This window comes from Hyperolius riggenbachi, chromosome 8, assembly GCF_040937935.1.
Source record: "Hyperolius riggenbachi isolate aHypRig1 chromosome 8, aHypRig1.pri, whole genome shotgun sequence".
Lineage (NCBI taxonomy): Eukaryota > Metazoa > Chordata > Amphibia > Anura > Hyperoliidae > Hyperolius > Hyperolius riggenbachi.
In genome coordinates, this window is record NC_090653.1 from 129,250,652 (window position 1) to 129,273,717 (window position 23,066).

Sequence of the window (23,066 nt, forward strand, 5' to 3'; positions counted from 1 at the left end):
TCTCTTACAGATAGTTTTGAAGTGTAACTACTTTGAATTCAAGAGTCAGTTTTATGTACAGCGCCGTGGTACGGCGATGGGTTCTAATGTGGCCCCCTCCTATGCTAATTTGTACATGGGCCTCTATGAAGAGGCCTTTGTTTACAACAATGCTCTATTCCACCGGCACGCTTTGTGCTGGTGGCGTTTTATCGATGACGTGTTCTGCATATGGAGGGGGTCACGTGAGACCCTGCTGGAATTTATCGCTCAATTACACGGTTGCTGTTCTTACATAAGACTGACGTCTCACAGTGACAGGAATAGTATATCCTTTCTTAATACACAGATCACCAGGGAAGGGGAGGTCCTTATCTCCGACCTGTATGTCAAGGATACCGACCGCAATTCAGTGCTACATTACGGGAGCTTTCATCCTGTGGCTACGAAAGAAAGCATTCCTTTGAGCCAATTTGGTAGAATCGACAGGATAGTGAGTGATGAGTCGAGTCGTAGACTTAGGAGAGAAGAGATGTCTGAGAAATTTCGGAGGAGGGGTTATCCGTCACAGGTTTTGTTGCCCCGCACAAGTAAAAGTAAGAGGAGTCCAGCTGGACCGCGTATGCCATTCGTGTCGACCTTCAGTGCCTGCAGTGACATGGTGTCACGGGTGATCCGCAGGCACTGGCGGGTTCTCACGGATGGTTTTCCGCAGGTCTTGGAATTCCGATATCCACCTATAATGGCTTTTAAGAGGGCTCCGACCATACGTGATAAGGTGACACCCAAGAGACGGCCACGACCTGAGGGTAGACGTATTGGCATGTTCCCTTGTTTGGGATGTCACATGTGTGGTATGGTCTTGAAGGGTAACAAGTTTACCCATCCCTCACGTGGAAATTCGTTTAATCTGGATCGTTTATATACTTGTGACTCGACCTATGTTGTTTATATGCTGAAGTGCCCATGTGGCCTGGCATACGTCGGGATGACGACGCAACGGCTCAAAGACCGTATTTCGTCGCATAAATCGGCGATACGTCATAAAACGCAGGGCCTATCGGTCTCCGAACATTTCTCAGCTCTTAGACACTCCGTATCTCAATTAAAAGTTATGATTATTGATTCTGTCCCGCCTGATTGGAGGGGTGGTAATAGAGAGATTGAGCTGCGCAGGAGGGAGGCGTACTGGATTAGACGGCTCGGTACTCTTGAACCGGGCGGTCTAAATCGGGAGTACGATCTGGGTTTTTGTATTCATGCACGTTGAGCTATTGTCCCTAATTTCTGTCTCCTTCTGCTTGCTACCTTGTCACAACCTGAATATTATTATTGTATGTATGTATTTGATAATGAGCCTTATTGCTTTTTATGTCTGCTTTGTTTTTAGATTCCCTGGACGGTTGTTCGGCTGACCTGTATTGGGTGAAGTATAGAAGCCTTTTGCCTGTCTCTTTATACATGTTTGCTAACACTCTTGGGTGGGATGTCCCCTGTTGGCTGCTCTGGTGTGTGCTGATGCGGGGAGGAGAACTAGGTCTTGATGTATTATTTTTTCTGATGATCCATCTTTGGTTATCTTTCTGAGAGGGATTGTGGGTTTATAGTTCTGCCTCCCCGTCTCTGCACACATGCAGCGAAGAGGGGGACAGATTCCAGCCTATCATAACGCGCTGCGCTGTGTGTATGGTTGCTACGGTGACCATCTGGGTCCCGTAGCGTCACATCCGGTTTTCCGACAGGAAGTCGGCTGGTGGAACGCAGGTGGTTACGAGACAGGACGGTCTCCTTGCCACAGCGTGCAGCAGCCCCATTGGCCCTTCTGGAATGGTGGAGGAGGGGCTTGCTGACGCACGGATTTCACATGACAGGCATGGAAGCGGCGCTGAGCGGCGTTTTGGCAGCATATGGAGACTGTGCCTAGATAAAGGTTTGTGTACTTACATGTGTGCTTTTTACATGTTCCCCATCAGGTCCGCCGTTAACCCCGCCCATTAGGACACCTATTGGCGGTTTTATTGGGGGTGGGATATTTAAGGACTTTGCACATGGGTGTTTGTTATGGCTACTGCAATTTGATAAAGGGCTAGGCCCGAAACAGCGACTGTCATTGTATTGCCACTTTCTATGCAATAAAAGAGCTTAAAGACTACCCTGTTTGAGTGGTGCCGGTCTCTTTGGAGGAAGTTGGTGTTGGTGCGCCCCAAGGGACACTGGGACGAAGACCGTGGCACACTGACTGTTGTTCAGCTTTGTGGTGCTCCTCCTATGCTACTTGTCTAGGACCTTTATACTTAGGCAGATGGCACAGGCTACTCACTGAGACCGACATGGAGCCTGTAACTAAGCAGCAACCTCTAGTGGTGTCTGGGAACCCCCTCACCTACATTTAGCTACCAAGACTTTGTACACCTGAAAAAAAAAATGGTATATAATGGTATCAATGCTACAATTATTACCAGCAGCACATAGTGAAAACACATCTGCTTGCACATTTACCATTAGTAGATAGTAATGGAAGACATACCACTAAAATCAATAAATGCTGGGAATAAATGTTCTGCTTATAATCATATCTAGGAAAGCTGTATTTTATGTCAAAAACTATAAAACCACTACAAAAACTGACTAGAATAATAAAGAACTGTACTAAAGGCAGCTTAAAAGGAATGTGCTCTTCATGCAACCTGGAGCTCTTGATGTAAAGAATAACCTAGACAACAATGGTCCCCAGCCAGTGATTCTTGAGACATGTGCATTCCGCTAGCTTTGATGTGGTTTGCAGCAGCATCACAGCACGTGCCCATTATCTGCTGCATCATACCCCACTACATAGAAAGCCAGAAAATCATTCTACAACTGAAATCCACAATCTACATGACAAGATTTCCCTTTAGCACCAGACTTCTCTGAAGGCCACTTGCAGGTAGGAAAATTCCATATCATATTCATCTAATTTCATTAGCTGAATGATTTCTTTCCAGTGCGGAGACCAATCCATAGAAAAAAAAAAATCAAAAAAAAAAAAAAAAAATCAACTGATGTGAAACGACGTTTATTATTACATTATTTAAAAAAAAAAAAAAGAAAAATAAAAGAAAAAAAACACTTACTACATCAGATTGTTAATTTGGGTTGAAAATGCACATAAATTATTGATCTGCCCCACTTCCGATCACCCGGAAACTTCTACTCAGCACCAGCCCTATGACAGCCCAGAAGATTTACTTCCCTGCCAGCATTAAAAGTTAACACATCATGTGATATTTACATCATGTGATATAGACACAACCACAGGATGCAATGCTTACATCATGATATTCACATGACCACAGATGAATGCAATGTTTACACCATGTGATCTACACACATACACATGATCACAGTTTACACACCAAAAAAGTACATTTATGGTTGTATCTCCTAGAGTGAAAACATTACAAACAATGATAGGGCATGGAATCCCCAGGACTATACATTCGTTCAGACAAGCTCGCTGCCTTCCATTTCATATTTGCATGTGTAAAGCAGGAAATGCTGTAAATTTACGTTCATTTATTCTATTTCTACAGCCAAATTCAGGATGTTATTTTCCAGCTCTGTAGGTGAAGCGTGTTAGCATTTGACAGGTAGTGTGGCTACCAAGCGGCAAAAAAAAAAAAAAAAAAAAAAAAAGTTGCATGTTGCATCTAAGGCCTTGAACCCACTAGAGCATTTTTTTTGAGTGTTTAGGGAGAGATTTCAATCACTAGCGATTTCCCTAAACGCTCTGCCAATGTAGATGGATAGGTCAGACTCCACCAGAGCAATTGCGATTAAGGAAAATCGCAATCGCAAGACATGCAGCATTTTGGGAGTGACCAGAGGGAATTTTTTTTTTAAATCGTTCCTAAAATCACTTGCAAGATGCTATCACAAATCGCTAGCAATTGCGATAGCACTTTGCGCTTTCTAGAGGGTTCCAGGCCTAAGTGCAGTTACTGCCGTGCTCAGATGTGACTCCATGAGGTAGAAGCCTCTGCAGTGCCTGTGTCAAGCACTAGCAAGAGTCCAACTGGGCCACAGGAGCAGCTGACAGGCGGTGAATGCCCTGCCTGCTGCTACGCAAATGAAATGCGCCTTCGGATGTGTTGTTTACGCATTGTAAATCAGTGGGCTTACTCACATTTAAAATGGACAGCCTCTGGCATGTTATCAGACTCCGCTAGTGTTGACTGTGTTTATTTTTTTTTCATTGCGATATCACACGAATTGGTGGGCATTACTGACTCCAGAAATGACCTTTTAGATGGTAATGCCAGCTTACACACCATGTGCGTTCGAGTAATAAAATGCATGTTTCTAGAAGTCAAAACTGAACAAGAAGATAAAAATGTAATAACAGTTTAAAAGGGCGGAGAAAAGTCAGAAATAAAAAAAGGTGACACGTTTCATAACTGCATATACAAGCCGGTTTATTACAGTTGTGAGGAGGAGGCGTACACGTTTAAATGCATCTATAAATTCCCCATTTTAAAAACAAAGATTATGTAAAAACAACACACACGTGTCTTCTTTACAACAGAAGCCAGAGCACTGGTGATATTAATGACATGCAGACACCTAGTTTATAAGCTAAGCAACAAAAATATTCTTAGAATGCTTTGCCAAGAATGTCTTTTAGCGGCTTCCTAACTACACTTCTTAATTTGGGAAAGCAAAGGGGTGTGTTGCCAGTGTACACCAATTAGTGGATGGAAAATAAAATACTGCTTTTAACCTTAAGACTGCCAGGCATCTATAAGCATTTCTGTGTCTCCGCATCCATATATCACGGACGTCTAAGGCGTTTTAGTACAAAACTGCTTAAGTCAGCCGCTGACATGGCCATGCTCATAAAAAATCTAACATTTCAATGAAAACGTTAAAAACAAGCCAAAAACAAAAAAAAAAAAAAAGGAACCCCTTAACTGCCCATCTCTGAAGTAATCTGGGCATGGACTTCCTAAAGCTGGTGCATTGGCCTATAGATCCATTGGGGGAGGGGGGATATACAGTGAGATGCGAAAGTTTGAGCAACCTTGTTAATCGTCATGATTTTCCTGTATAAATCGTTGGTTATGATAAAAAATGTCAGTTAAATATATCATATAGGAGACACACACAGTGATATTTGAGAAGTGAAATGAAGTTTATTGGATTTACAGAAAGTGCGCAATAATTGTTTAAATAAAATTAGGCAAGTGCATAAATGTGGGCACTGTTGTCATTTTATTGATTCCAAAACCTTTAGAACCAATTATTGGAACGTAGATTGGCTTGGTAAGCTCAGTGACAACTGACCTACATACAAAGGTGAATCAAATTATGAGAAAAAGTATTTAAGGGGGTCAATTGTAAGTTTCCCTCCTTAATTTTCTCTGAAGAGTAGGAACATGGGGGTCTCAATACAACTCTCAAATGACCTGTAGACAAAGATTGTTCACCATCGTGGTTTAGGGGGAAGGATACAGAAAGCTGTCTCAGAGATTTCAGCTGTCCGTTTCCACAGTTCAGAACATATTGAGGAAATGGAAGACCACAGGCTCAGTTCAAGTTAAGGCTCGAAGTGGCAGACCAAGAAAAATCTTGGATAGACAGAAGCGACAAATGGTGAGAATAGTCAGAGTCAACCCACAGACCAGCACCAAAGACCTACAACATCATCTTGCAGCAGATGGAGTTGCTGTGCATCGTTCAATCATTCGGCACACTTTACGCAAGGAGATGCTGTATGCAAGAGTCATGCAGAGGAAGCTCTTTCTCTGCCCAGAGCACAAACAGAGCCGCTTGAGGTATGTTAAAGCACATTAGGACAAGCCAGCTTCATTTTGGAATAAGGTGCTGTGGACTGATGAAACTAAAATTGAGTTATTTGAGCATAACAAGGGGCGTTATGCAGGGAGGAAAAAGAACACAACATTCCAAGAAAAATACCGGCTACCTACAGTAGAATATGGTGGTGGTTCAATCATGCTGTGGGGCTGCGTGGCAAGTGCAGGGTCTGGGAATCTTGTCTAAGTTGAGGGACGCATGGATTCCACTCAGTATTAGCAGATTCTGGAGACTAATGTCAAGGGATCAGTGACAAAGCTGAAGCTGCGCCAGGGCTGGATCATACAACAAGACAACGACCCTAAACACTGCACAAAATCCACTAAGGCATTCATGCAGAGGAACAAGTACAATGTTCTGGGTTGGCCATCTCTGTCCCCACACCTGAATATAATTGAAAATCTGTGGTGTAAGTTAAAGAGGCAGCAGTCCATGCTCGGAAGCCATCAAACCTGAATGAACTAGAGATGTTTTGTAAAGAGGAATGGTCCAAAATACCTTTAACCAGAATCCAGACTCTCATTGGAACCTATAGGAAGCGTTTAGAGGCTGTAATTTGGATCTACTCAATATTGATTTCACTTCTTTTTTTACACCCGCCTAATTTTCTTTAAACAATTATTGCACACTTTATGTAAATCCAATAAACTTAATTTCACTTCTCAAATAATCACTGTGTGTGTCTACTATATTATATATTTAACTACTTCAAGACTGCCCCACACCAATAGGCGTGGTTGCGGCGGCAGCCCCAGGACTACCTAACGCCAATTGACATCAGGTCCTGGAGCTGGCTACTGAAGGAGATCACGCGCAGGGTGCGCATGCATCTCCTTCTTGGGGGGTGGGGCTCTGCCCCGTCATCAGTCTCCGAGCGGCTATCGCCGCTCGGGAGACTGTTAGACGGCGTGATCGCCGTCTACATAGTACAGTGCTGTGCTGTGATCGGCAGCAGCACTGTACTGGGGACAGCCGTGTGACACGGCGGTCCCCTCTAAGGCCTAGTGCACACCAGAGCGGTTCGGTCGCGTTTTCAGATCCAATTGCGGATGTGGAAATGCTAGGGTAATGTATTTCAATGGGGTGGTGCAAACCAGAGCGGGAGGCGTTTTGCAGAAACGCATACTCCCGGTCTGCTGCAGATTTTGGATTGCGGAGGCGTTTCTGCCTCCAATGTAAAGTATAGGAAAACCGCAGGCATTTTTGTTACAGAAGCTGTTCAGTAACAGCTTTACTGTAACAATATCTGAAATCTACTACACCAAAAATGCTTCCCAAAACCGCAAAATGCTAGGTGAAACGCTACAGAAAAATAAGAAAAAAGCGTTTCAAAATCTGCTAGCATTTTGCGGATCTGCTAGCGGTTTTTGGTGTGCACCAGGCCTAACTGTGGGAGTGATCCGCTGTCATAGGCTGAAGCCTATGACAGCCGATCACACTGATTAGCTGGCGGGGGGGGGGGTTTATTTGTTTTTTTTTATAAAAATGTGCTGCTTTTTCAAATATTCATAAACACTAAACAAATGTCTGGGGGGGCGAGCAGACCCCACCAACAGAAAGCTCTGTTGGTGGGGAGAAAAGGGGGTGGGGTTAAATCACTTGTGTGCGGAGTTGTACGGGCCTGCAGCTATGCCTTAAAGCTGCAGTGGCCCATTTAGTTAAAATTGCCCTGGTCTTTAGGGGGGGGGGGGGGTCCACTGCAGTCCTCAAGTGGTTAACTGATTTAAACAGGAAAATTACGATGATTAACAAGGTTGCCCAAACTTTCGCATCCCACTTAAATTACCAAGAGTACTGGGATCGATACATTTACAGTTTTAACATTCTTTGTTTTTAGTAGGTTACAAAATCTAGTGGCAAATCTGATCAGGGTGCTCCAATAATGGTGCTCTCATGCTGGCCTCTGGTAATAGTATAGGTGCTGGATGGTATGAGCAGCCCAATTTATAGCAGCCATCCAGAAATCAGCAATACACGTTATGTGTACAAGCTAAACGCCCTGTAGAAATTCATGGGTTATTATGATACCAAAACTGATATTTCTTTAAATTAAAAAGAAAAAAAAACTTCTCTCTAAAGTGGGAATTTCACTTTAACACAGCAAAATAAAATTCTGAAAATTCACATCAAACCACTAAAATATAGAAGAAGAAGAAAAAAAAAAAAAAAGCGTGTTCCCAGCAGCAAGTTAGTTTTAGAAGTTAATAATGTTATGCAAAACAAAAGTTTTCCTTCTTAAAGCTAATGGGAGTCTTAAGAAAAAAAGAAACCAGATGCTTACCTAAGAGAGGGAAGGCTCTGGGTCCTAATGAGCGTTCCCTTTGCTCTCCCAGTGCCCTCAGTGCAACGCTGCCTCCCCCGTTGAAATCCCACCACCGCGGGAGACTTCGGAAGTCTTCAGGAGCCGAGTCCTCCCGAAGACAGGTGGCTCCATACTGCGCCGGCGCAGTATGGAGCGGCCCAGGTGCTCCGAAGACTTCCGAATCCTCCCTTCAGCGGCGGAGAGAGAGGTATTTGACTAGTCAAATACTGCTACTGGGGAGCCAGCGCTGGAACGGGCACCGGGAGAGGAGTGGGAAGGCTCATTAGGACCCAGAGCCTTCCCTCTCAGGTAGTATTTTGCTTTTATCAGGTTTTTTTTTTTATGACTAACACAGAAGGTATTTGCGATAATTCAGGTTGGAGTGGACATATGAGGTCTCCCAATGCTGAATATGCAAATTACCCATTGTCGTCCCTGTAAGCTAACCACACCTTCATGCAATGATGTGTCAGCTTGTTAATTGTACAGAGAAGTTAATAATCTGCATATTTTGTACTTTCCGCTGAACAGACCAATTTTTCCAGACTGCGGAGCCCAGCGGACCGGAAATGGATGCTTAAGCTCTGCACTGAGCGGGCGGGCGTCACATGATGCGTGTAGACACATGACGCAGAACAAGACAGAAGTCGGAAGCTTGGGAGAAACCCTCTCTACCGCCCGGCTGCAATAGACGCCTGGGTAAGTTTTAACTGTGGCACACGGAGTGAAAAAGGATCCGATGGACTGGTGATCAGATCTGTTTTCACTGATCTGTTTGCAAGCGTGCTGTGCACCAAGCCATCCAAATCCCGTGAAGCGGCGACCGGGTCTGCTTTACTGGATCCATTTGTCTTTATTATACAGTGTGAACCGAGCCACCACCTATGGTACACCTCGATACACGCAGTTCTACCAAATTAACGGTGTAATGTGAGAGTACTGTGGTAAGCTAAAAATCTCATCACGTGGGCATCTAGTGGAACCTGGGGTTTAGACTCCATTAACAGTGATTCAGTTGTGTAGTAGCACTGGCATCACAAGGGGGAGGGATGCAAGCTGCACCTGTATGACAGAGGCATTTTTCGGATGAGGGGGCGGAGCCACAGCCAGAGGGGTTGAGCCGAGGGAGAAGAGGTGGGGCCACAGGTGTGAATGGGGTGCATGGCCAGCCGGGCAAAGAGGCAGAGCAAGGAGCTGGGAGGGCCTTCGTGCAGAGTGCAGTGCACATCTTAGGGGGAAGTCACTTCTCCAGATTCCACTTCCTCTGGATGAGGTCGATGACAGAGGAAAGCCTAGGAGGAGGAAGATGGATCCTGGAGAGGTGAATTCTCCCTCTGCTGCAAACTCTGGGGTTGGGGGCACCCTCTATACTTGGTGGGGGTCACTTGGCTAGCTATAATGGGGAAGGGGTCGTCTGATTACCTACACTGGGACTGGACGAGGGGTCATCTGGCTAACTATGATGGGGAGGTCATCAAGCTACCTATACTGACACCCAATGTCACCCTCCCCACCTGGTGTCACCATCCTTCCACACAGTGTCACCCACCTACTACCCTCCTCCCACACCGTGTCACCCTCCCCAAGCAGTGTCACCCTCCTCCCACATAATGCTACTGTCCCTACCCAGTGTCTCACTCCTTCCACTCAAGGGATTAGATTGTGAGCTCCTTTGAGGGACAGTTAGTGACGAGATAGAGATATAGATAGAGAGATTATATATATATATATATATATATATATATATATATATATATATATATATATATATATATATATATATATATATATATATATACATATACACATACACACATATATATACATATACACATATACATATACATATACACATATACATATACATATATATATATACACACATACACACACATACACACACACACACACACAGTACAGCGCTGCATAATATGTCGGCGCTATATAAATACTAAATAATAATATGCCTCCCACCTAGTGCCACCCTCCTCCCACCTAGTGTCACCCTCCTCCCACATAGTGCTACCGTCACTATCCAGTGTCTCACTCCTTCCACTCAATATGCCTCCCCACTCAGAGCCACCCTCCCCCCACCCAGTGTCACCATCCCCACTGTCACCCTCCCCACTCAGTGTCACCCTCCCCACTCAGTATCACCCTCCTCCCACCTAGTGTCACCTTCCACACTCAATGACACCTTGAGCTGGATCCAGGAGTCAGCATCGCCATGTTGGGTTCTGGGTTGCCTCAAAAAAAAAAAAAAAAAAAAAAAAAAGATTTTAACGGCCTAAAGTCAATATTAGCATGTGGGTTTTGATATGCATCTCTATGAAGGGTCTGATGATGCATTTACTTATACATACTACATTCATCAAAACTGAAATAACTATACAACAATGAGCATAGCCTCTCCAAGGTTGAGGAGCATCGCCCATGCTTGCTTGGGCCGTATGGTTTCACCAGTACTTGAAGCCAGAGCAGAGACATAGCAAATAAATACACCAGCTGAGCTGTGTGATTGTAATGTACACCTAATAAACAAATAAGGAATGGCAGAAACTAGATATTAAAATCAAGATGTCAACGGTCAAAGTCAGCGTATCCAGATGAAAAAGCTCTAGAGAAATATTAAACTAAAGGGCAGAGTTTTCATTGTAAAAATGTTCATTCAAAATTGTGCTGGGAAGTTGGAAAAGAAGCACTAAAAGCCATGTCTTTGGGATGAAATAATCCATATGGCGTTAATGACCTGGGACTGAACTTCCCTTGTGTACACACTGGAGATTGTCCTTCCAAGGCTTCCACACAAATTAGATTACTTCTACTCTTGTGAAGAGTGATCATTATTAAACAGCTACAAAACAGGAAAAATTTACCAGATTGTAAAACAGAAAATGAGCTTCAATTACAACGTTAAACTACATCACAGAAAATCAAAGTCGTCAAGTCCTTGAGGATAAAAGAAAAACTACATGTGTATACTGTAGCTATATTTTCTGCTATTGGCCCTCCTAACATAAAACTTGAAAGCATGAGACAGAGAGGGGAGGAAAACTTATTATATTCTCAAAATCCTTCAGCTTTTTGCATTGGTGTATAAAACTGTAGAAAGTACACCTTTTTACGTCTAACTAAACAGCTTTACAGAAACACAGAATCGAGAAATGGAGGTGCCTCAGGGAGTGAGGGAGTTAAATACTTTAAAGGATGCCTTAGCTCTTGATAATTTTCAAAATGACCCTCACTTCTCCGACCCCCCCCCCCCCCCCCAAAGATACTTCTGTTCACGGTCTATGGCTAAAAAAGTATTAGAGGCAGAGGATCAGCAGGATAGTCAGGCAACTGGTACTGCTTAAAAGGAAATAAATATGGCAGCCTCCATATACCTCTCACTTCATTTGGATAAATGCAATCCTGGGTTAAAGTTCCTCTGTAGAAATGCATCCAGAAAGGGCCCTTTCAAATGGACAGTTGAACTGTGTGCTCACCAGACAGTTACCAAGCAGCAGTGAGTGTTTACCAGGCAGCAGTGAGCTGTTGTGAGAGTTCGACGGGCTTTCATAAGAGCAGTTGATAGGCAGTGAAAGGGCCCTTAGGGGAAATGTGCCCTAAGGCAGAAGTCTGCACCACTGCCATGAATTCCTAGGATTTTACAGGAGACAGCAGTGGAACACAAAGTGGATCCCAGATAAACTTTTACTCATTGCATAATTTTGCCCCTTACATATAGTTTATAGGGCATTCCTTAACCTAATCCTTTTTTTTTTTTCCCCCTATATATTCCCTAAAAACTAATCAAGCCTCACCCACAGCTCCTCCAGCGCCTAGGCGTTCGCATGTCGCACGTGCTCATGGGAGCTCAGTCAGAGGAGGAGGAGTTTTTTCCCCGAAGGAGGAGGCGTTACCAGCCAGAGATTACAGAGGCAAGGGGGCGGAGAGGGAAGGAGAGAGGAGTGGAGTTTTCACAGGCTGAGGGGTGGGGGTGCAGAGCAGCTTGCATGTGTAATCATGATAAGCAGAATATGGCTGTTCTCATTGTATCACAGGAAGAAATAATCATATACTGTTGAAGCTAAACTTTAGATAAGATATATAGACAAGTTACTTGTTACAGTTACGTTTTTCATCTCTAATCCACTTTAATACCCTAAAGGGAGCATTAAATTGTGCAAAACTTTCCTCACGCTATTGTAACATGTGCACAAATCCCTCACAGATATTTGGGGAAGCAGTGGTGCAAAATAGGTCTTTTAAAATGTTCTTAAAAATGCCTGTACTAATCCGCATCACAAATAAATACTGACAGGATCGAGGTTACACTTTTCTCAGTTCCTCTTTCCTTTACATATGAGATGGAACAAGAAGGGAAAAGTGTAAAGATAGAAGTAATCTCAGATACCACTATATACCAGTAATGTTTTTCTCATGCTTTTTATAAAATGTGTATTAATGATACTTTAACATACAAACCAAATGTTGAAGTGGAATTTTTGTGGTTAGGATGGGATGTGAAATAATATCGGACAGTGTACAGTTTGGCATTTCCTGTAGAAAGTCAGCAGCCAAAAATTACATACATCATCTAACTATGGCTCCCTTGTTAAATTATACAAGCAGAGCTGCACATACAAATCCCCAGCAGGTCTAAAGTAAAGCTCCACACCATGCAAATATATTATTTTATCTTTCAGACATGGATGTCTTATGAATTGTAAAAACACTCCTCTTACCTCCAGCATTGTTTTAGTTTTGTAAAACCAGGTGCATAAATGACTGCTGATATTTTTATCTGCGGCATTTTTATCAGGCTGGAGACTTATGTTGTCCAGAGAGGACTGTGTCTCAAATCAAGTCTCCGTTTGCTACTTCTACACTAAAGCCATGTACACACATACGACAACGATCGCTCGTGAACGACGAACGATCTTTTAATTGACGAAAGAACGACCTAGGTAAAGTTAGCTTTTAAAAAGGTGTGTAACGATCTAATCGTTTGTTAACCAACGATCCGGAACATCATCACATACTGTTCCTGGAAGTTACATCATAGCAAGTTCCGCCCGCACGTAACGAACGGTTCAAAACGTACGTTACACTTTAAAACTAACGTTACGCATATGACATAACTAAATTTCTATTTCATACTGTCGGTATGTAGTAGAGCATCTAGATAATATAGTGTCGACAAAACATACAAAAATACACTTAGTCCCGTTGTGGAATTATGGTATAATCATGTAGTATACAACGCGTCACTGGGCACAATCATAGAACGAACGTAACATCACGAGAGGAAAGTTTTATGCGTTGCGACTATAAAACGAAGTGCGCACGTCTTGGCTACTATGAACGACCGTTTAACGATGTACTACTTTTGCTAATGATTGTCGTTTAAAAAAAATCCGCCAGGACAGATCTTTCATTTTTAACGATCTAGCTCGTCCATCGTTTGACTTAACGATCGTTGGCTGTTTTTTTTTTAAACGATCGTCGTTTGAAATGATCGTAGAACGATCGTTTCAAACCACTATAGTCGCATGTGTGTACGCACCTTTAGCCACCAAGGGTTTGGCTCACAAAGATTACAGATCTGCTAGAAATCTAGGCCACAAATGATGCATGAATGATACCAATATCGATCGCTCCTTTCAATTGTGCTGGATGGAATATTTGCTTGATCGGCGGGTCAGTAGTAGGGATAGCCAATGAGATGCAAATAATTTTGAGTTGATGCAGCAGAACACAAATTTTGTATACAAAATGTATGCAGCTTGAACATGAATTAATCAAATCCTGCTGAGGTAAAATTCAATTGGACCATTATCAATCTGCATAAATTTGCTTGCAAAGTTAGCATAATCCTGCATCAACTCAAAATTATTTGCATCTCATTTAGGTCACAGGAAACAGGTGCCTAGGAGAGAAGACACAGAAAGGAGTGCCTGGCGGTAGAGAGTAGATATAGAACAAAGTGCCGGCAGACAGGTGAGTATATTCTCTCCCTGCACTGCACGGCCCGGGAGGGGGGGGGGGGGCGCAAGCACAAAGATCCCTCTCAGATATTGATATCTGTTTTGTCAGTTTGTCTCATGCATAAGCGCTTTTCAAACATAAGATAAATCATGAGAACAGCTTTGTGGATCAGCCCCCTTGTCTCTCCACCACCATACTAGTAGAAAACACATCTTAATCAGATACAGTACATTGCCTTGTTGAAGGTTAACTTCTATGGCAAAAGTGGAGGCAGCCTAAAGATTACAGAGGTGCAAATAGGGGGTCGATATACATCAACCCTTTCACACTCCCACATAACAAAATATAATTTTTTTTTGAAAACCTACAATAATAGACCAGCTTCAGGCTTGATTCGACAGCACAAACTGGAGGGTTCTGGAATCACCGAACCTGGATGAATGGGCGGACGCTGTCACTTCCTACATAAGATTCTGTGAGGAAACCTGCATTCCCTCAAAGTCCTTCAGGGTCTATCCGAACAATAAACCGTGGTTCTCCAACAGACTACAGAAGCTGCGTAAGCGGAAAGAAGCCGCACATAAGTCCGGCTCCATAGAGGACTTCAGGATAGCAAAGAACTGCCTCAACAAAGAACTGAGAGTCGCTAAAAGGGAATATGCAGATAAGATAAGAAAGAACCTCAGCTCAAATGACCCGCGGGCTGTTTGGAAAGGGCTCAAGGCGGCCACAAATTACAAGCCTCCCCCTCTCCAGGCAACACCAAGCACTGAGCTAGCTGAAGAACTCAGTAGCTTCTACTGCAGGTTCGAGGACCAGTCGGACCGGCAGAGGTATCAGGCTTCCCCAGCCACCTTCATTACAAACCCGAGCTCTCCTCCCCCAGCAGTGAGCGAGGCTGATGTTCTGTACCACCTGTCCACACTGAACTCGAGGAAAGCCTCGGGGCCTGATGGTGTGTCCCCAGCCTGCCTGAGAACCTGCTCACGACAGCTGGCCCCCACCCTCACTTCCATATACTCCAGGTCCCTAAGTGAGGGCAAGGTCCCTTCATGCTTTAAACAGTCCACAATTATTCCTGTGCCAAAAAAACAAGGAGTCTCAGACCTTAACAACTTCAGACCAGTGGCCCTCACCTCTGTTATGAAAACCTTTGAGAAAGTGATCCTATCCCTTCTCAAGAACTCCACACTGCACTGTTTGGATCCGTTTCAATTTGCGTACAGAACAAACAGGTCCACTGATGATGCCATCAACATATGCCTGGAGTACATCACCGGTCACCTGGACAGCCCGGACTCCTATGCCAGGATCCTCCTTCTGGACTTTAGTTCGGCTTTCAACACCATCTGCCCACGTATACTGCACGACATCCTAGTGGATCTCGGTACCCACCCTGCCCTTCACTGCTGGATCACGGACTTCCTTACAGACAGGTCCCAAGTTGTTAAGCTGGGGACATCTCGTCCAGACCAAGAATTACCAACACTGGTGCCCCTCAGGGATGTGTCCTGTCACCTTTTCTGTTCTCGCTCTATACTAACTAATGTACCTCCAAGGTCAACTCTGTCAAGGCCATCAAATTTGCCGACGATACCACCATTGTTGGCCTCATTAGTAAGAGCGACGAACAGGCTTACCGAGATGAGGTGGATAGAATCTGCCACTGGTGCAGGGGGAACAAGCTGGTGCTCAACACCACCAAAACGGTGGAGATGGTCATAGACTTCAGAAGGCGGAGCACCACCCCCCGCCCGATTCTTATTGATGGGGCGGAAGTTGAAATTGTCCCCAGTGCCCGACTCCTGGGCACTACCATATCTGATGACCTGAGCTGGAAAGTGAACACCTCCGCAACCCAAAAGAAGGCCCAGCAGAGACTCTTCTTCCTGCGTCAACTAAAGAAGTTCGGCATGGCCCAAGAACTTCTTAAATCCTTCTACTCCGCCACCATAGAGTCTGTCCTGTGCTCCTCTATACTCGTATGGTATGCTGGCGCCTCCACCAGCGACAGATACAAAATTCAGAGGGTCATCAGATCAGCGGAGAGAATAATTGGAAAACCCCTCCCCCCTCTGGAGCTCATCCACAACTCTAGGATGTGCTCTAGGGCAACAAAGATTGCTAATGACCCATCTCACCCGGGTCATCGCTTCCTCCAACCGCTCCCATCGGGACGGAGGCTAAGTGCCATCCCTACCAAGACGTCAAGGCACAGAGACACCTCCTTCCCCACAGCGGTGAGACTCTTGAACTCCCTATAAATGCCCTGCGTTCCCCTGACACTTGCAGGAAGCACCTACTTAGCTGCCCACTACCCATAGTACATGAGTGTTTTCTTTTTCTGCGTTCAGACTGTGTTATCTTGTTTTTGCTGCTTGATATGCTACTGTCTCAAGGTTTTCCTTACTCTGTCACGTCTCTGATGTAACTTATTGCCTGCGCACTGTGTTACGTTTGTCTCGTTGTAACTTCTTATTTATTTTGTGAGCTGCCCTGTGATGCTAAAACCAATTCCGGGCATGACCCAGTCATGCTTGGCGAAATAAACTGATTCTGATTCTGAATAAGTTTCACAAAAATCTGCGCAATAGCTAAAAAGGAAAACCACAAGCAAAGTTCAGTTTCCAGACAAAAAACACATATCTAGTAACACTTTTGTGCAGGTTGTTGTCTTCCACCACCACACCAAAATAAACAAATACGTTTACCAAAGATCCAAATTTACAACGTCTAATCACATTTTATTTTCAAAAAGTTTTTATTGGTTTCATGTATAAAATAGCATAACAGTTCAACAGTGCGATATCAAAGTGCATTTTACAATCGATAACTTATTGCAAATTTGAATGAATCATAAGGTATAACAAAATCTGCAAGGGCAGAGTATATTCCCTGTGAGAACATTTTGAATGTCAGCAGCTCAAAGGCATCAATTACTGACATTCCAAGTCAACATTATACTAATATAAAAAGTGCTAATAAAGGAAAAACCACCCCTCGGTGTTGGTGGTTTGACGATCTTGACTTCTATACCGTATTGGTTTCTGTGTAGACCAGGGGTCATAGGAGCACTGAATAATGTGCTCGCGGACCAATTCGTGGGCTACTTTATTAATTTAGTCACTATTGTGCGAGTAACTTTTTATTATATATTGTTTCGTTCTGATGGGAAAGGAACCATCAGAGAAGAGGTTAGAAAGAAAAAGGAAGAAATGTGGGGAAGAGTGTAGTGGGGAGAGAGGGAAGTGAAAGGAAGGTAGTGCCGAGCTGCTGCCAACCCCGTTGTAGCGATGGAGTCGGGAGATATGAAGGTGCCTAAGTGGGATCATTTAAGTTATACTGTTCTTATACATCCGTGAGGGACGCAGGGAGCCAGTGGGTATAATAAGTAAAATACGGTTTCCAGATTTTTTCGAACTGAGGGAGAGTGTCACTTATTATGGCTTTCATTCTGTCAAAACAGAGGGCGTGACTAAGATTGGTTTTGAAAATTTGTAGAGGGAGTGTGGGAGTTCTCCAAGATCGGGCTACTACTCGTTTAGCAGCCAGACAAATGTGCATTAGTAGTTTATATTGCGAGTTAGTTATGCCTGGGGGTTTCATACCTAGCTAATCACATTTTATAAATTGACATCAGGCGTCCGCACCATTGTTTTCCATCTGTTGGAGTCCCTGAGGAAACAATTTAATAGTGAAACTGGTCGGTTGTGGTAGTCATATGTGTGGTGACGGTGCCCTGCATACATTGGTCAATGCCTCATTTGCATATTAGGTCCCTCTTATAGGGGCCAAAATGTAATTTCTTATGCACTTAATGTTTTTTTAATTCAATGTGCAATAAATGTCAACAGTTTACACTTAGAGGAGATGTTCTCTTGTTTTTAATGCTCATGGATATGGTGGAGCTCGGGAATCTGGTGAGCCTGGTCTTTATAAGACAACTCTGATGTGGAAATCGAAGGTGAGGATGTCTGCTGTTGATTTATAAAATTTGATTATGCACTGTAAATTGGGCTTTTGGAGCTGGTAAGAGTATTCGCTTATTTTGGTGTGGTGGTGGAAGACAAAAACCTTATTAGCTAGGTTTCAAAATAAGTTGCTTTTTGTTTGTTTGCCTGCATGTAAAAAACAAACAAAACAAAACAGAAAAAAAAAAAATTTACATTGTCAAAATACAAACTCTTTTTCCTAAACACCTTGATAAGCAGTGCCAGTCCAAAAATGTTTTACATTTATCTTCAAATGAACAAACAAAAACAATTCAGTTTCACTGAGAGGAAAAAAAAAAAAAAAAAGTGTGGAGCGCTTCCCATTTTTGTTTTTTTATAATTATTATTCTATAACTGAGTTTTCAGTATGTTCCCACATGACATTATTGCAGTCAAAAGAACCTAAAATCTTTTATCTGAGAAAGCAGAAGTCCTTTCATTGTTCATAAAAATAGCAGGAGTTCATCTTTACTGAGAATAGTTGAATTGTAAACCAGATTTAAAATTGAATTGTAAACTAGATTTAAAATGTTGAGGTTTTTCATTAAAATCTAAAACAAATACTGAACCCTCTATGTAAACCCTCATCTCTGGAACAAGGCAGCTCCTGCTGTTTCAGAAGGACAGAGTGATAAAATGAATCCTGAAACCTAAGAACAACCATTTGAATGCAGCTTTGGAGCTGGAAATGGTCTTGTGTGCCACCTGGATTGTGATCATTAGGTCAGAAACCTTTGTGTACTGTTAATATGGTGGTGCAGACTTTCCTGTGGGCTCAACGATGGCTAAAAGCTACATGCTTTGACCATCAATGACCAGTTGTGTGAAGTCCCAAGGTGCAAATTCTAAGTGGATACTAGATCTAAACTATTGTACCTGGAACGGATCATGGGCTGCCACTCTGAACTACAAACCACTTTGCTGCGGTTAACCACCAGGTGGTGGCCCCAGATTTGACTCACCGGTAAAAGAAGGAACAGGTAAGTAAACTGTGGGAGATCAGCTGGCACATTGTGCTTGAAGCAAGACCAGTCTAGGCAATGCTCTTCAATAACAAGTGGGGGGTGAGGCAGTTGACCGGTATCATGGACAGCATACAGACTGAAGACAAGGTGAGTGGCAGGTTCTGTGGGCAGTAGACTGGACAATATCAAAGACAGGTTATGGGCATCATTGGAGAAGTAGCTAACGTCAAAACAGAGATCAGAACCAGAGTTGAGAAAACATCAGGGCAGTAGAAACAAGAAACCAAGCTGAGACAAGCCAGGTCAACTAAAAGTAACGAAGACCCCAAAATAAAACCAAATAGATGACAAGCTAGTGTCACCAGGCACACTAATACACACAAACAAAAAGTACTCTTTCTCCCACAATAGTGGAAAGGTTCAAACTTAGGTTAGATTTTGATTGCAGTTATTGGTCCTTATGCAATTTCCTCCTGGGGAGATATTTTAACACTATGGCTTCAATTCACAAAGAGCTTTTCACACAGGTAGAATTTTTGTTATGTACAGAAAAGCGTTGCTTCAGTACACCAAGCCTTTTCGATACACCTTACAATTATGTTTTGTTATGAAACAAATCTAACTTGGAGAAGTGTGGAGGAAGAAATAAAGAAGGCAGGGACATTATGGACTGCGATCGAAAAAAAATTGCCCAGGACAGAAACCGGTAGTATTCATTTGTTGAGGCCCTTTGCACCAGTGGCACAGGATTAAGTAGTAAGTATGAAACAAATCCCTCTACTGAATTAGCCATATAACATATTACGTTATGACTTGCTGCTGCTGCTTATTATTATTATCATCATTATTGATTTATAAAGCACCAACATATTCCGTGGTGCTCTACAAAGTAAGAAACTAACATGGTGTACATAATACAGAAAATGGTGTACACCAATATACAAAATACATATTTGGTGGCAAAATACAAAAACGATACAAGATACAGAATACAAAATACAGAATTGGTAAGGACAGTGACAAAAGTAAAATGATAAATATAATGTATAATAGTGATGATCAACGGATGAACTCTGAATAGGTTTTATTCGGAATTCATCCAGGTAATTAGCACACCTGAGCGGGGGGCGGTGGCGTGGGAGGGTTAAACTTACCCAGGAGCCTTCTGAGGCTCACTGAGGCGCTACACCTGCTATTGCCGAAATTCTTTTGTCCCCATCTTTATTGCCTGATAAAGCGGGCTGGGCCTGCGAAACACGTTGCACTTTTTGGGAGTACTATTTAATAAATGTAATTGCTGCTATTCAGACAGCCTTTCGTGTCTGCTTTATGGAGGTAAGTCCACCACTTCCTCCCAGCAAATTTTAAAGTTTTTATCCTGCTGGCGCCTCTGTTCTCCTACTGCTATCCTTTGTAGGTTAGAAGTTTCAACTGGATCTTCTGGTTAATTGGCAGCCAGTGAAGAGCTTGACAAAGAGGGGCAGCATAGAAAGATCGAGAAGAAAGATGAATGAGACGAGCAGCTGAGTTCAGTACCGACTGGAGCAGGGCCAGCCTGTCGTCCGCCCGGCGGATCGCTCAAACTCACTCTTATCAAGCGAACGACAGTCTGTACACACGCCCAATTTAGCGGGCGAACGACTGAACGACGGGACGTTCAAACGACCAGTCGTTCACGGTAATCCGACGTGTGTATGGGCCTTAAAGGGACTCCGAGCAGTGCAGAAACTATGGAAAGATGCACATCATTTTAAAGCTCTCTTTCTCCTCTTTCCAATGATATATAAACCACCACCCTACGTCTTTTAGTTTTCGCTATTTTCGCGATTGAAATTGCTGCGGCCGCGGTTTCGATCGCGAAAATAGAGAAAACTAAAAGGCGTAGGGCAACGATTTAGGTGTCGTCAGAAAGAGGAGAAAGAGAGCTTTAAAATGATATCCATCAAGCCATAGTTATATTGTATTACACAGGACGACACTTTCCAGAGTGTCAGCAGCTCCATTCTGCTGAATGCAGCTGCTGACTTTGACAAAAAGTCGCCCTGTGTAATACAATATAACTATGGAAAGATGGATATCATTTTAAAGCTCTCTTTCTCCTCTTTCTGACGACACCTAAATTGTTGCCCTACGCCTTTTAGTTTTCTCTATTTTCGCGATCGAAATCGCGGCCGCGGCAATTTCAATCGCGAAAATAGCAAAAACTAAAAGGCGTAGGGTGGCGGTTTATATATCATTGGAAAGAGGAGAAAGAGAGCTTTAAAATGATGTGCATCTTTCCATAGTTTTTGCACTGCTCGGAGTCCCTTTAAGGCTTGAATGTGTGGAATGTGCAGGGCTGCTTGTGATTGGATAGAAGCGATACACACCCTCTGCAGGCCCCCTGCACACTCTGTATTACTCACACACTCTGTTTATGTGAGCCTATCACCAGTTTGTTAGTTTGTTTGTAAACACTGCCTAAAACTTAATTACAAGCCAGGATTGCAGCAGAGAGTGGCAGAAACAGCACAGAGGGGCACAGGAGAAAATAAGGAATAGAATGGTATGCTTTTTAGTGTAATAATATTAGAGTACAGATTCTCTTTAAGACGCAGTGACTTTTTCCACAGAAAAAGTGAGTTATAGTCCACAAAATACAGTATATTTGTTGCACTTTAGTCAAGAGAAGCAAAAAACAGGATTTCCTTTACTTTGTGCAGACTTACGAGACAGAACACCAAGCCATATAACTCTGCCAGGATTTCCAGCACGTTTCCCAATATGTAGAAGCTGCAGACTGAAGTTGATAGATAATATTTCATGAAGTTCAGTTCCAAAAGGACTTCAGTACTGATGACATATTATTGTAGTTAAGTGAATTAACGTTTTCATGTCGTTTTGTAACAGAAAACAACACGCAAGATTAAAGTGAAACTTGCATGGGAAAAACAACAAAACTGTAAAATAGCATTTACCCTATACTTCCTGAACCAATCACAAATCAGAGAAAAGTGGTAGTAGCATTCTGAAATGTTCAGTATAGCTAGCTGTAGACTGGCGATGTAGATCTGGCTTGCTGTAGATCGGACAATGTATGGCAGATCGAATATGAGACAGATCTCTCTCCAATCTGATCAAAGAGAGATCTGTTTCCTGCCCATACGCTGTACAAGGATTCCCGATAGAGTTCAACAGGAAGTGTGGGGGCAATCGGTAATCCTGATATCAAACACTGCCTGATGCTCGAAATTGGTCAAATCATTTAACGGCAGACATGTTTCACCACCAATTTTATCCAATTCTATAAGATTATTAAATAGGATGGTCGATAGGGTCACAAAATTGCTAGTTGTATGACCACCTTTAAACTTCTGAAATACCCAAGGATGCTTCAGGAAAGTGCGGTCCTGACGCCATAATCCGCTTACCTTATATTGTAGAAAGCTGCGATCACACACTTATTCCAAACAGCATCAGAGGCCAATCATTGTAGGCAGCTTCCAGTGCAGCGACCTATGAAACAAGACATTTAAAAGGTTTCACCAGTGTATAGAGAGTGCATACAATAGATATGTATATCCCTATGGTTTCCATCCCACTGCCCTTTAGATAGTAAGCTCGCAAGGGCAGGGACCTCCTCCTAGTGTTTCTTAGATTGCTGTACTTTACCAAATGATCATGTACCAACTACACATTAACTATGTATGTATTTGTACTACTGATTGTCGTGACTGTACAGAGTCTTGAACGTCTCATGTTCCCTAATATCTGTTTTGTACTATGTACAGTGCTACAGAAGATGTTGGCGCTATATAAATAAACAATTAACAATAATAATAAGCCAATTCCACTCAGGGAAGGTTACTGAAGATATGAAGCCTGTCAATCTTTAATTGAGCAGTGGAGATACAACAACAAAACATTTGTAATGCGCTTTTCTCCTCTAGGACACAAAGCACATAAGCTTGTCTCAGATCAGTGCATGGTTGTGATTTGTAAAGTGTTATGCTACATACACAC

At 43.0% G+C, this 23,066-nt stretch overlaps 2 protein-coding genes across 4 annotated transcripts in view; one reads left to right on the top strand and one right to left on the bottom strand.

The window, feature by feature from the left end:
* KIAA1210 (KIAA1210 ortholog) overlaps positions 1-23,066 on the bottom strand; it is a 192,300-nt gene that overhangs the window by 106,267 nt on the left and 62,967 nt on the right. The window contains exon 2 of one of the 3 annotated variants that reach the window (XM_068251073.1): positions 22,475-22,559. The exons of 1 other annotated variant lie outside the window; for it this stretch is intronic. Coding sequence is in view for 1 of the 2 variants with exons in the window: in XM_068251072.1 (XP_068107173.1) it covers positions 3,093-3,097 (5 nt within the window). In the remaining variant the exon portion in view is untranslated. Of the gene's footprint in view, positions 1-3,092; positions 3,113-22,474; positions 22,560-23,066 lie in introns of those variants that run through there. One more of the 3 variants, XM_068251072.1, reaches the window with a different exon arrangement.
* Positions 8,789-23,066, top strand: part of LOC137529105 (A-kinase anchor protein 17B-like) — a 221,502-nt gene continuing 207,224 nt past the window's right edge. The window contains exon 1 of the mRNA XM_068251082.1: positions 8,789-8,833. The gene's annotated coding sequence lies outside the window, so the exon portion shown is untranslated. The remainder of the gene's footprint in view (positions 8,834-23,066) is intronic.